The sequence below is a fragment of the Engystomops pustulosus genome, chromosome 3 (assembly GCF_040894005.1).
Source record: "Engystomops pustulosus chromosome 3, aEngPut4.maternal, whole genome shotgun sequence".
NCBI lineage: Eukaryota > Metazoa > Chordata > Amphibia > Anura > Leptodactylidae > Engystomops > Engystomops pustulosus.
Window position 1 is genome coordinate 219,207,848 of NC_092413.1, and position 15,936 is coordinate 219,223,783.

The 15,936-nt window shown below is 44.6% G+C and overlaps 1 protein-coding gene across 1 annotated transcript in view; it reads right to left on the bottom strand.

Moving 5' to 3' along the window:
• The window catches only part of ADCY3 (adenylate cyclase 3), a 158,508-nt gene that overhangs the window by 28,510 nt on the left and 114,062 nt on the right, over nucleotides 1–15,936 (bottom strand). Inside the window, exons 9-10 of the mRNA XM_072143862.1 lie at nucleotides 6,065–6,207; nucleotides 4,058–4,219 (exon numbers count right to left, since the gene is read on the bottom strand). Coding sequence (XP_071999963.1) covers nucleotides 4,058–4,219; nucleotides 6,065–6,207 — 305 coding nt within the window. The remainder of the gene's footprint in view (nucleotides 1–4,057; nucleotides 4,220–6,064; nucleotides 6,208–15,936) is intronic.

Consider the following 15,936-nt stretch of genomic DNA (forward strand, 5'->3'; position numbering starts at 1 on the left):
TGGATGTCCCTGTTATGGGGGCACTGTGGATATCACTGTTATGGGGGCACTGTGGATATCACTGTTATGGGGGCACTGTGATGACACTGTTATGGGGGCACTGTGGATATCACTGTTATGGGGGCACTGTGGATGACACTGTTATGGGGGCACTGAGGATGTCACTGTTATGGGGACACTGTGGATGACACTGTTATGGGGGCACTGAGGATGTCACTGTTATGGGGGCACTGTGGATGACACTGTTATGGGGGCACTGGGGATGTCTCTGTTATGGGGGCACTGTGGATGTCACTGTTATGGGGGCACTGTGGATGACACTGTTATGGGGCACTGTGGATGACACTGTTATGGGGACACTGTGGATGACACTGTTATGGGGGCACTGTGGATGACACTGTTATGGGGGCACTGTGGATGACACTGTTATGGGGGCACTGTGGATGACACTGTTATGGGGGCACTGTGGATGACACTGTTATGGGGACACTGGATGTCACTGTTATGGGGGCACTGTGGATGACACTGTTATGGGGACACTGTGGATGACACTGTTAAGGGGACACTGTGGATGACACTGTTATGGGGGCACTGTGGATGACACTGTTATGGGGTCACTGTGGATGTCACTGTTATGGGGTCACTGTGGATGACACTGTTATGGGGGCACTGTGGATGTCACTGTTATGGGGGCACTGTGGATGACACTGTTATGGGGTTACTGTGGATGACACTGTTATGGGGGCACTGTGGATGACACTGTTATGGGGGCACTGTGGATGACACTGTTATGGGGGCACTGTGGATGTCACTGTTATGGGGCACTGTGGATGACACTGTTATGGGGGCACTGTGGATGACACTGTTATGGGGCACTGTGGATGACACTGTTATGGGGGCACTGTGGATGTCTCTGTTATGGGGGCACTGTGGATGACACTGTTATGGGGGCTGTGGATGTCACTGTTATGGGGGCACTGTGGATGACACTGTTATGAGAGCACTGTGGATGACACTGTTATGGGGCACTGTAGATGACACTGTTATGGGGACACTGTGGATGACACTGTTATGGGGACACTGGGGATGACACTGTTATGGGGGGATGTGTAGGTGACACTGTTATGGGGGCACTGGGGATGACACTGTTATGGGGGCACTGTGGATGACGCTGTTATGGGGGCACTGTGGATGACACTGTTATGGAGGCACTGTGGATGTCACTGTTATAGGGGCACTGTGGATGACACTGTTATGGGGGCACTGGGGATGTCACTGTTATGGGGACACTGTGGATGACACTGTTATGGGGTCTGTGGATGACACTGTTATGGGGGCACTGTGGATGTCACTGTTATAAGGGCACTGTGGATGACACTGTTATGGGGGCACTGTGGATGACACTGTTATGGGGGCACTGTGGATGTCACTGTTATGGGGGCACTGTGGATAACACTGTTATGGGGGCACTGTGGATGACACTGTTATGGGGGGATGTGTAGGTGACACTGTTATGAGGACACTGTGGATGACACTGTTATGGGGGGATGTGTAGGTGACACTGTTATGGGGGCACTGTGGATGTCACTGTTATGGGGGGATGTGTAGGTGACACTGTTATGGGGGAACTGTGGATGTTATTGTTATGGGGGCACTGTGGATGACACTGTTATGGGGGCACTGTGGATGACACTGTTATGGGGGCACTGTGGATGACACTGTTATGGGAGCACTGTGGATGACACTGTTATGGGGGCACTGTGGATGACACTGTTATGGGGGCACTGTGGATGTCACTGTTATGGGGGCACTGTGGATGACACTGTTATGGGGGCACTGTGGATGTCACTGTTATGGGGGCACTGTGGATGTCACTGTTATGGGGGCACTGTGGATGACACTGTTATGAGGGCACTGTGGATGTCACTGTTATGGGGGCACTGTGGATGTCTCTGTTATGGGGGCACTGTGGATGACACTGTTATGGGGGCACTGTGGATGACACTGTTATGGGGGCACTGTGGATGACACTGTTAGGGGGGCACTGTGGATGTCACTGTTATGGGGGCACTGTGGATGACACTGTTATGGGGGCCCTGTGGATGTCACTATTATAGGGTCACTGTGGATGTCTCTGTTATGGGGGCACTGTGGATGACACTGTTATGAGGACACTGTGGATGACACTGTTATGGGGGCACTGTGGATGTCACTGTTATGGGGGCACTGTGGATGTCACTGTTATGGGGGCACTGTGGTTGACACTGTTATGAGGGCACTGTGGATGACACTGTTATGGGGGCACTGCGGATGACACTGTTATGGGGGCACTGTGGATGTCACTGTTATGGGGGCACTGTGGATGACACTGTTATGGGGGCACTGTGGATGACACTGTTATGGGGGCACTGTGGATGACACTGTTATGGGGGCACTGTGGATGACACTGTTATGGAGCACTGTGTATGACACTGTTATGGGGACACTGTGGATGACACTGTTATGGAGCACTGTGGATGACACTGTTATGGGGGCACTGTGGATGTCACAGTTATGGGGGCACTGCGGATGACACTGTTATGGGGGCACTGCGGATGTCTGTGTTATGGAGGCACTGTGGATGACACTGTTATGGGGACACTGTGTATGACACTGTTATGGGGGCACTGTGGATGTCACTGTTATGGGGGCACTGTGGATGTCACTATTATGGGGGCACTGTGGATGACACTGTTATGGGGGCACTGTGGATGACACTGTTATGGGGGCACTGTGGATGTTATTGTTATGGTGGCACTGTGGATGACACTGTTATGGGGGCACTGTGGGTGACACTGTTATGGGGGCACTGTGGGTGACACTGTTATGGGGGCACTGTGGATGACACTGTTATGGGGACACTGTGGATGACACTGTTATGGGGGCACTGTGGATGACACTGTTATGGGGGCACTGTGGTTGATACTGTTATGAGGGCACTGTGGATGACACTGTTATGGGGACACTGTGGATGTTACTGTTATGGGGGCACCGTGGATGACACTGTTATGGGGGGATGTGTAGGTGACACTGTTATCGGGGCACTGTGGATGACACTGTTATGGGGGCACTGTGGATGACACTGTTATGAGGGCACTGTGGATGACACTGTTATGGGGGCACTGTGGATGACACTGTTATGGGGGCACTGTGGTTGACACTGTTATGAGGGCACTGTGGATGACACTGTTATGGGGGCACTGTGGATGTCACTGTTATGGGGGCACTGTGGATGACACTGTTATGGGGGCACTGTGGATGACACTGTTATGGGGGCACTGTGGTTGATACTGTTATGAGGGCACTGTGGATGACACTGTTATGAGGGCACTGTGGATGACACTGTTATGGGGGCACTGTGGATGACACTGTTATGAGGACACTGTGGATGACACTGTTATGGGGGCACTGTGGATGTCACTGTTATGGGGGCACTGTGGATGACACTGTTATGGGGGCACTGTGGTTGATACTGTTATGAGGGCACTGTGGGTGACACTGTTATGGGGGCACTATGGTTGATACTGTTATGAGGGCACTGTGGATGTCACTGTTATGGGGACACTGGGGATGACACTGTTATGGGGGCACTGTGTCTGTGTTATGGGGGCACTGTTGTCTGTGTTTGGGGGCACTGTGAGTGTTACTTTTATGGGGGACTGTGTACGTTACGTCACTGTGATGGGGGCACCTCGTATGTCTGAAACCGAATTTGGGGTTTAGAAATGATGACTTTCGTGGAAGGAAAAACCTTAGCACAAGATGTAGGACGTCGCAGGTAAGTTATCTCCTGAGGCTGAGGAGTGATATAAAGGATGTTGTGTACTAAGTAGGTGACTCCCTCCCTCTCCACCAATTATGAAACTGGGCATCCTAAGGCATGATGGGAAAAAAATATTTAAAATATAATAAAGGGGCTCAGAAAAGTTACAAACCTCTTGATCAATTACAACACCACTGTGAATAGGAGGCGCGGCCGCCCCTTTAAGAAGATGTGGGGCAGAGATTGTGGACTTACATGGGGTCTATGAGCATCTGGACCAGAGCGGTGAAGAAGAGGACCACACAGGAACAGCTGAAGGCCGCGCCGCTCTGCTTCTCCTTCTCCACGGAAAAGCGGGTCTCCATCTCCGGGTTGATGAATCTCATGGACAGGCGGTAGGTGTACTTCCCTTTAAGACTGTAGAGAGGGGGGAGGACAAGGGCTACATGAGTGACGGTCATGATCCAAGTGTCTTATTACATGGGACACAGAACTAATGTGCTCTTAAAGGGTCACTCCACCAATCAATATATTGTGAGTATAATTTAGTAAAAATTACTAGTTTTATCAGTCCTTAAAGGGACCAGTCAGCGGGTGTGTCCCTGGAGAGATGGGTGATCGGACCTTCTTGTATGTTATTAGTAGCAGCAGGACTGTGATGTATGGATTTATATTCCAGGATTGCAGCTTCTCCAAGCGCACTGGGGTTGTGTCCTTACACTGCTGTGCTCTGTGCTCTCTGCAGCCATTTTTAGGTATTGTGTTTGGGGGAGATATTTTATTATACTCCTCTGTATTGTCTTAGTAGCAGCAGGACTGTGATATATGAATTTATATTCCAGGATTTTAGCTTCTCCATGTGCACTGGGGACATGTCCTGGCACTGCTGTGCTCTGTGCAGCCATTTTTAGGTATTGTATTTGGGGGAGATATTATATCATACTGCTCTGTATTGTCTTAGTAGCAGCAGGACTGTGATATACGGATTTATATTCTAGGATTTTAGCTTCTCCAAGTGCACTGCAGATACATCCTCACACAGCTGTGCTCTGTCCTCTAATCAGTGCCAGTGTTAGCTATTGTTTCGAGAGAGATGTGTATGTTGTTAGTAGCAGCAGGACTGTGAAATATGAATTTATATTCTAGGATTGCAGTTTCTCCAAGTGCACTGCGGGAGTGTCCTCACACTGCTGTGCTCTGAGAACTAAGCTCCACCTCTGCTCTGAGTGACTGCTGTAGCTACAGATTTTTAGAGTAAAGGGGAGGGGCTGTGGAATTGATGACTGAAAAGTGCACAAAATCTTCCCCAGTAGCCGAGAGAACCTAAATAGTGTCAGGCTGCTGCTGCAAAAGCCGGGGAAATCTGTATTAGTTATATTACACACTCAGATTTTTACCCCTACATTGATAGTTTACTCTGCACCTGTGTCTTCATCTGGGGAGCTCCTGTATTAAGTGGGCCCCAAATTTAGGGCCCCCTCACTTGCTTCTTGAAAGAACATGTGGCCACGTTCTCAAGCTCCAGTGTAGACAGGGGAGTCCTGCTCAGATATTTGCCCTGTAGCCAATGGAACGGGACGAGCACAAACTGTCCACTTGCTCCAAGGGCCCTAAAAGGTCCAACCCCGGGGGCCCCTGAGCTCCTGTGCATTAATGAGTACAAGGGTTGGATGGACCCTTCCCAATCATCCCTCCCAATAGTCCTGGATTCATCAGAACAGTCCCTGGTAAGTGGCCACTATAAGGGGGATATTATATAATAGGGGGGGAGTTGTTATACATTTCTGGGGCCACATTACAGGAAGTTGGCACAAAAGGGGAGGGGCAGTTACAGTTGAGCCTCTTGCCTCAGGCAGCATCACCTGCATCAAGATGGGGGGCAGCATCAGGGGCGCAGTCACATGCTATAGAGCCGAACATGACATTTATAAATAAGCCTCCGCTTATGTCATCGGGGGGGTGGGGTGGGGGGGGGGGTGAGACGCTGCACGGAGAACCCAAAATAACCTGATGTATAACCACTGGATGGGGCATAGGGGGCGCTGCTCGATAGCTCACCTCAGGCAGCAGGGAGGTTAGGTTCACCCCTGGGCAGTTATATTTAGGATTGGGGAGGGGGGGTCATAGGAATCATTTAGGACGGGGAAAGGTCAAGGCTTCATTTTTTTTAAAAAATTGGCCACGCTGCAAAATTAGTGGCCTCCATCAATGTCCTGTGAGAGGTAGAGCGCCCCCATGAGGCGGAGGGGCGGCAGCACTCACACTTGGACGGTCTCGCGCTCCAGCAAGGCTTCATTCAGCAGTTTGTTCAGCTCCTGCTCGTTCTGTTGGGCGTCGATGACTCTCTCGGCCAAGTCTCTGAGGCGGAGGCGTCTGCGAGGGTTGGGGAACGACGGGTTCACCACCTGTGATGAGAGAGGGGAGCGAGAATGATCTGCAGCGCTGCATCACCCCCCGACATAATGCAAAGTCACTCCCATTATTGTCTCCATTCACAGACAGCAAGCAGAGATGTTGGAAATGGGGAGGGGACGCTGTATCTGTCTATATCTGCCTGTGGGGCAATTATAATGGGCAGGAAACGAAAAATAAAGACATTTGCCCTGTGTGAAGGTTTGGTGACTGCAGCGCTAAAAGGATCCTCTAGAGGGCACCACAGGAGAAGGGACGGCTCTGAGCGTCACCTATAGCGGAGGAGGAGGAGGGGGGGACAGCGACATGAGAGCCGCGATATCACAGTCAGCCATATTACTCAGCTCTTATAACCTATCAGTTATAGGAAATTTGCTAAATCAGCAGCAATTCGGCAGGGGTAGGGGGGGAACTAATTATTATCACCCCCCCAGACCTCTATATTATTATCACCCCCCAGACCTCTATATTATTATCACACCCCAGACCTCTATATTATTATCACACCCCAGACCTCTATATTATTATCACACCCCAGACCTCTATATTATTATCACACCCCAGACCTCTATATTATTATCACACCCCAGACCTCTATATTATTATCACACCCCAGACCTCTATATTATTATCACACCCCAGACCTCTATATTATTATCACTCCCCAGACCTCTATATTATTATCACCCCCCAGACCTCTATATTATTATCACACCCCAGACCTCTATATTATTATCACACCCCAGACCTCTATATTATTATCACACCCCAGACCTCTATATTATTATCACACCCCAGACCTCTATATTATTATCACACCCCAGACCTCTATATTATTATCACTCCCCAGACCTCTATATTATTATCACCCCCCAGACCTCTATATTATTATCACACCCCCAGACCTCTATATTATTATCAGACCCCCAGACCTCTATATTATTATCACACCCCAGACCTCTATATTATTATCACACCCCAGACCTCTATATTATTATCACATCCCAGACCTCTATATTATTATCACACCCCCAGACCTCTATATTATTATCACCCCCCAGACCTCTATATTATTATCACCCCCCAGACCTCTATATTATTATCACACCCCAGACCTCTATATTATTATCACACCCCAGACCTCTATATTATTATCACCCCCCAGACCTCTATATTATTATCACACCCCAGACCTCTATATTATTATCACTCCCCAGACCTCTATATTATTATCACCCCCCAGACCTCTATATTATTATCACACCCCAGACCTCTATATTATTATCACACCCCCAGACCTCTATATTATTATCACCCCCCAGACCTCTATATTATTATCACACCCCAGACCTCTATATTATTATCACACCCCAGAACTGTATATTATTATCACACCCCCAGACCTCTATATTATTATCACACCCCCAGACCTCTATATTATTATCACCCCCCAGACCTCTATATTATTATCACACCCCAGACCTCTATATTATTATCACCCCCCCCAGACCTCTATATTATTATCACCCCCCCCAGACCTCCATATTATTATCACCCCCCAGACCTCTATATTATTATCACACCCCAGACCTCTATATTATTATCACACCCCAGACCTCTATATTATTATCACACCCCAGACCTCTATATTATTATCACACCCCAGACCTCTATATTATTATCACACCCCCAGACCTGTATATTATTATCACACCCCAGACCTCTATATTATTATCACACCCCAGACCTCTATATTATTATCACACCCCAGACCTCTATATTATTATCACCCCCCAGACCTCTATATTATTATCACCCCCCAGACCTCTATATTATTATCACCCCCCAGACCTCTATATTATTATCACACCCCAGACCTGTATATTATTATCACACCCCAGACCTCTATATTATTATCACACCCCAGACCTGTATATTATTATCACACCCCAGACCTGTATATTATTATCACACCCCCAGACCTCTATATTATTATCACACCCCCAGACCTCTATATTATTATCACACCCCAGACCTCTATATTATTATCACACCCCCAGACCTCTATATTATTATCACCCCCAGACCTCTATATTATTATCACCCCCAGACCTCTATATTATTATCACCCCCCAGACCTGTATATTATTATCACACCCCCAGACCTCTATATTATTATCACACCCCCAGACCTCTATATTATTATCACACCCCAGACCTCTATATTATTATCACACCCCCAGACCTCTATATTATTATCACACCCCCATACCTCTATATTATTATCACACCCCCAGACCTCTATATTATTATCACATCCCAGACCTCTATATTATTATCACACCCCCAGACCTCTATATTATTATCACACCCCAGACCTCTATATTATTATCACACCCCAGACCTCTATATTATTATCACACCCCAGACCTCTATATTATTATCACACCCCCAAACCTCTATATTATTATCACACCCCCAGACCTCTATATTATTATCACACCCCAGACCTCTATATTATTATCACACCCCCAGACCTCTATATTATTATCACACCCCCAAACCTCTATATTATTATCACACCCCCAGACCTCTATATTATTATCACACCCCCAGACCTCTATATTATTATCACACCCCCCAGACCTCTATATTATTATCACACCCCCAGACCTCTATATTATTATCACCCCCAGACCTCTATATTATTATCACCCCCCAGACCTCTATATTATTATCACACCCCAGACCTCTATATTATTATCACACCCCAGACCTCTATATTATTATCACACCCCAGACCTCTATATTATTATCACACCCCAGACCTGTATATTATTATCACACCCCCAGACCTCTATATTATTATCACACCCCCAGACCTCTATATTATTATCACACCCCCAGACCTCTATATTATTATCACCCCCCAGACCTCTATATTATTATCACACCCCAGACCTCTATATTATTATCACACCCCAGACCTCTATATTATTATCACACCCCAGACCTCTATATTATTATCACACCCCCCAGACCTCTATATTATTATCACACCCCAGACCTCTATATTATTATCACACCCCCAGACCTCTATATTATTATCACACCCCAGACCTGTATATTATTATCACACCCCAGACCTGTATATTATTATCACATCCCAGACCTCTATATTATTATCACACCCCAGACCTCTATATTATTATCACACCCCCCAGACCTCTATATTATTATCACACCCCCAGACCTCTATATTATTATCACCCCCCCCAGACCTCCATATTATTATCACCCCCCAGACCTCTATATTATTATCACACCCCAGACCTCTATATTATTATCACACCCCAGACCTCTATATTATTATCACACCCCAGACCTCTATATTATTATCACCCCCCCCAGACCTCTATATTATTATCACCCCCCCCAGACCTCCATATTATTATCACCCCCCAGACCTCTATATTATTATCACACCCCAGACCTCTATATTATTATCACACCCCAGACCTCTATATTATTATCACCCCCCCCAGACCTCTATATTATTATCACCCCCCCCAGACCTCCATATTATTATCACCCCCCAGACCTCTATATTATTATCACACCCCAGACCTCTATATTATTATCACACCCCAGACCTCTATATTATTATCACACCCCAGACCTCTATATTATTATCACCCCCCAGACCTCTATATTATTATCACACCCCCAGACCTGTATATTATTATCACACCCCAGACCTCTATATTATTATCACACCCCAGACCTCTATATTATTATCACACCCCAGACGTCTATATTATTATCACACCCCAGACCTCCATATTATTATCACCCCCCAGACCTCTATATTATTATCACATCCCAGACCTCTATATTATTATCACACCCCAGACCTCTATATTATTATCACACCCCAGACCTCTATATTATTATCACCCCCCAGACCTCTATATTATTATCACACCCCAGACCTCTATATTATTATCACCCCCCAGACCTCTATATTATTATCACACCCCAGACCTCTATATTATTATCACACCCCAGACCTCTATATTATTATCACACCCCCAGACCTCTATATTATTATCACACCCCAGACCTCCATATTATTATCACCCCCCAGACCTCTATATTATTATCACATCCCAGACCTCCATATTATTATCACACCCCAGACCTCTATATTATTATCACACCCCAGACCTCTATATTATTATCACCCCCCAGACCTCTATATTATTATCACACCCCAGACCTCTATATTATTATCACACCCCAGACCTCTATATTATTATCACACCCCCAGACCTCTATATTATTATCACCCCCCAGACCTCTATATTATTATCACACCCCAGACCTCCATATTATTATCACCCCCCAGACCTCTATATTATTATCACATCCCAGACCTCTATATTATTATCACACCCCCAGACCTCTATATTATTATCACACCCCAGACCTCTATATTATTATCACATCCCAGACCTCTATATTATTATCACACCCCCAGACCTCTATATTATTATCACACCCCCAGACCTCTATATTATTATCACACCCCCCAGACCTCTATATTATTATCACACCCCAGACCTCTATATTATTATCACCCCCCAGACCTCTATATTATTATCACACCCCAGACCTCTATATTATTATCACACCCCAGACCTCTATATTATTATCACACCCCCAGACCTCTATATTATTATCACCCCCCCCCAGACCTCTATATTATTATCACACCCCAGACCTCTATATTATTATCACCCCCAGACCTCTATATTATTATCACCCCCCAGACCTCTATATTATTATCACCCCCCAGACCTCTATATTATTATCACACCCCCAGACCTCTATATTATTATCACCCCCCAGACCTCTATATTATTATCACACCCCAGACCTCTATATTATTATCACACCCCCAGACCTCTATATTATTATCAGACCCCAGACCTCTATATTATTATCACCCCCCAGACCTCTATATTATTATCACCCCCCAGACCTCTATATTATTATCACCCCCCAGACCTCTATATTATTATCACCCCCCCAGACCTCTATATTATTATCACACCCCCAGACCTCTATATTATTATCACACCCCAGACCTCTATATTATTATCACACCCCAGACCTCTATATTATTATCACACCCCAGACCTCTATATTATTATCACCCCCCAGACCTCTATATTATTATCACACCCCCAGACCTCTATATTATTATCACACCCCCAGACCTCTATATTATTATCACACCCCAGACCTCTATATTATTATCACACCCCCCCAGACCTCTATATTATTATCACACCCCCAGACCTCTATATTATTATCACACCCCCAGACCTCTATATTATTATCACACCCCCAGACCTCTATATTATTATCACACCCCCAGACCTCTATATTATTATCACACCCCAGACCTCCATATTATTATCACACCCCAGACCTCTATATTATTATCACACCCCAGACCTCTATATTATTATCACACCCCCAGACCTCTATATTATTATCACACCCCAGACCTCTATATTATTATCACACCCCAGACCTCTATATTATTATCACACCCCCAGACCTCTATATTATTATCACACCCCAGACCTCTATATTATTATCACACCCCCAGACCTCTATATTATTATCACACCCCCAGACCTCTATATTATTATCACACCCCCAGACCTCTATATTATTATCACACCCCAGACCTCTATATTATTATCACACCCCCAGACCTCTATATTATTATCACACCCCCCAGACCTCTATATTATTATCACACCCCAGACCTCTATATTATTATCACACCCCAGACCTCTATATTATTATCACACCCCAGACCTCTATATTATTATCACACCCCAGACCTCTATATTATTATCACACCCCAGACCTGTATATTATTATCACACCCCAGACCTCTATATTATTATCACACCCCCAGACCTCTATATTATTATCACACCCCAGACCTCTATATTATGATCACACCCCAGACCTCTATATTATTATCACCCCCCAGACCTGTATATTATTATCACACCCCAGACCTCTATATTATTATCACACCCCCAGACCTCTATATTATTATCACACCCCAGACCTCCATATTATTATCACACCCCAGACCTGTATATTATTATCACACCCCAGACCTGTATATTATTATCACACCCCCAGACCTCTATATTATTATCACCCCCCAGACCTCTATATTATTATCACACCCCAGACCTCTATATTATTATCACCCCCCAGACCTCTATATTATTATCACCCCCCAGACCTCTATATTATTATCACCCCCCAGACCTCTATATTATTATCACACCCCCCAGACCTCTATATTATTATCACACCCCAGACCTCTATATTATTATCACACCCCAGACCTGTATATTATTATCACATCCCAGACCTCTATATTATTATCACACCCCAGACCTCTATATTATTATCACCCCCCAGACCTGTATATTATTATCACACCCCCAGACCTCTATATTATTATCACACCCCCAGACCTCTATATTATTATCACCCCCAGACCTCTATATTATTATCACACCCCCCAGACCTCTATATTATTATCACACCCCAGACCTCTATATTATTATCACCCCCCAGACCTCTATATTATTATCACCCCCCAGACCTCTATATTATTATCACACCCCAGACCTCTATATTATTATCACACCCCAGACCTCTATATTATTATCACACCCCAGACCTCTATATTATTATCACACCCCAGACCTCTATATTATTATCACACCCCCAGACCTCTATATTATTATCACCCCCCAGACCTCTATATTATTATCACCCCCCAGACCTCTATATTATTATCACACCCCCAGACCTCTATATTATTATCACACCCCAGACCTCTATATTATTATCACATCCCAGACCTCTATATTATTATCACACCCCCAGACCTCTATATTATTATCACCCCCCAGACCTCTATATTATTATCACACCCCAGACCTCTATATTATTATCACACCCCCCAGACCTCTATATTATTATCACCCCCCAGACCTCTATATTATTATCACACCCCCAAACCTCTATATTATTATCACACCCCAGACCTCTATATTATTATCACATCCCAGACCTCTATATTATTATCACACCCCCCAGACCTCTATATTATTATCACACCCCAGACCTCTATATTATTATCACATCCCAGACCTCTATATTATTATCACACCCCAGACCTCTATATTATTATCACACCCCAGACCTCTATATTATTATCACACCCCCAGACCTCTATATTATTATCACACCCCAGACCTCTATATTATTATCACACCCCAGACCTCTATATTATTATCACCCCCCAGACCTCTATATTATTATCACCCCCCAGACCTCTATATTATTATCACACCCCAGACCTCTATATTATTATCACACCCCAGACCTCTATATTATTATCACCCCCCAGACCTCTATATTATTATCACCCCCCAGACCTCTATATTATTATCACACCCCAGACCTCTATATTATTATCACCCCCCAGACCTGTATATTATTATCACACCCCCAGACCTCTATATTATTATCACACCGCAGACCTCTATATTATTATCACCCCCCAGACCTGTATATTATTATCACACCCCCAGACCTCTATATTATTATCACCCCCCAGACCTCTATATTATTATCACACCGCAGACCTCTATATTATTATCACACCCCCAGACCTCTATATTATTATCACCCCCCAGACCTCTATATTATTATCACACCGCAGACCTCTATATTATTATCACACCCCCAGACCTCTATATTATTATCACCCCCCAGACCTCTATATTATTATCACCCCCCAGACCTCTATATTATTATCACACCCCCAGACCTCTATATTATTATCACACCCCCAAACCTCTATATTATTATCACACCCCCAAACCTCTATATTATTATCACACCCCAGACCTCTATATTATTATCAGACCCCCAGACCTCTATATTATTATCACCCCCCAGACCTCTATATTATTATCACACCCCAGACCTCTATATTATTATCACACCCCCCAGACCTCTATATTATTATCACACCCCCAGACCTCTATATTATTATCACACCCCAGACCTCTATATTATTATCACACCCCAGACCTCTATATTATTATCACACCCCAGACCTCCATATTATTATCACCCCCCAGACCTCTATATTATTATCACATCCCAGACCTCTATATTATTATCACACCCCCAGACCTCTATATTATTATCACACCCCCAGACCTCTATATTATTATCACACCCCAGACCTCTATATTATTATCACACCCCAGACCTCTATATTATTATCACACCCCCAGACCTCTATATTATTATCACCCCCCAGACCTCTATATTATTATCACACCCCAGACCTCCATATTATTATCACCCCCCAGACCTCTATATTATTATCACCCCCCAGACCTGTATATTATTATCACACCCCCAGACCTCTATATTATTATCACACCCCCCAGACCTCTATATTATTATCACACCCCCAGACCTCTATATTATTATCACACCCCAGACCTCTATATTATTATCACATCCCAGACCTCTATATTATTATCACACCCCCAGACCTCTATATTATTATCACACCCCCAGACCTCTATATTATTATCACACCCCCCAGACCTCTATATTATTATCACACCCCAGACCTCTATATTATTATCACCCCCCAGACCTCTATATTATTATCACACCCCAGACCTCTATATTATTATCACACCCCAGACCTCTATATTATTATCACACCCCCAGACCTCTATATTATTATCACCCCCCCCCAGACCTCTATATTATTATCACACCCCAGACCTCTATATTATTATCACCCCCAGACCTCTATATTATTATCACCCCCCAGACCTCTATATTATTATCACCCCCCAGACCTCTATATTATTATCACACCCCCAGACCTCTATATTATTATCACCCCCCAGACCTCTATATTATTATCACACCCCAGACCTCTATATTATTATCACACCCCCAGACCTCTATATTATTATCAGACCCCAGACCTCTATATTATTATCACCCCCCAGACCTCTATATTATTATCACCCCCCAGACCTCTATATTATTATCACCCCCCAGACCTCTATATTATTATCACCCCCCCAGACCTCTATATTATTATCACACCCCCAGACCTCTATATTATTATCACACCCCAGACCTCTATATTATTATCACACCCCAGACCTCTATATTATTATCACACCCCAGACCTCTATATTATTATCACCCCCCAGACCTCTATATTATTATCACACCCCCAGACCTCTATATTATTATCACACCCCCAGACCTCTATATTATTATCACACCCCAGACCTCTATATTATTATCACACCCCCAGACCTCTATATTATTATCACCCCCCAGACCTCTATATTATTATCACACCCCAGACCTCTATATTATTATCACACCCCAGACCTCTATATTATTATCACACCCCAGACCTCTATATTATTATCACCCCCCAGACCTCTATATTATTATCACACCCCCAGACCTCTATATTATTATCACACCCCAGACCTCTATATTATTATCACACCCCAGACCTCTATATTATTATCACACCCCAGACCTCTATA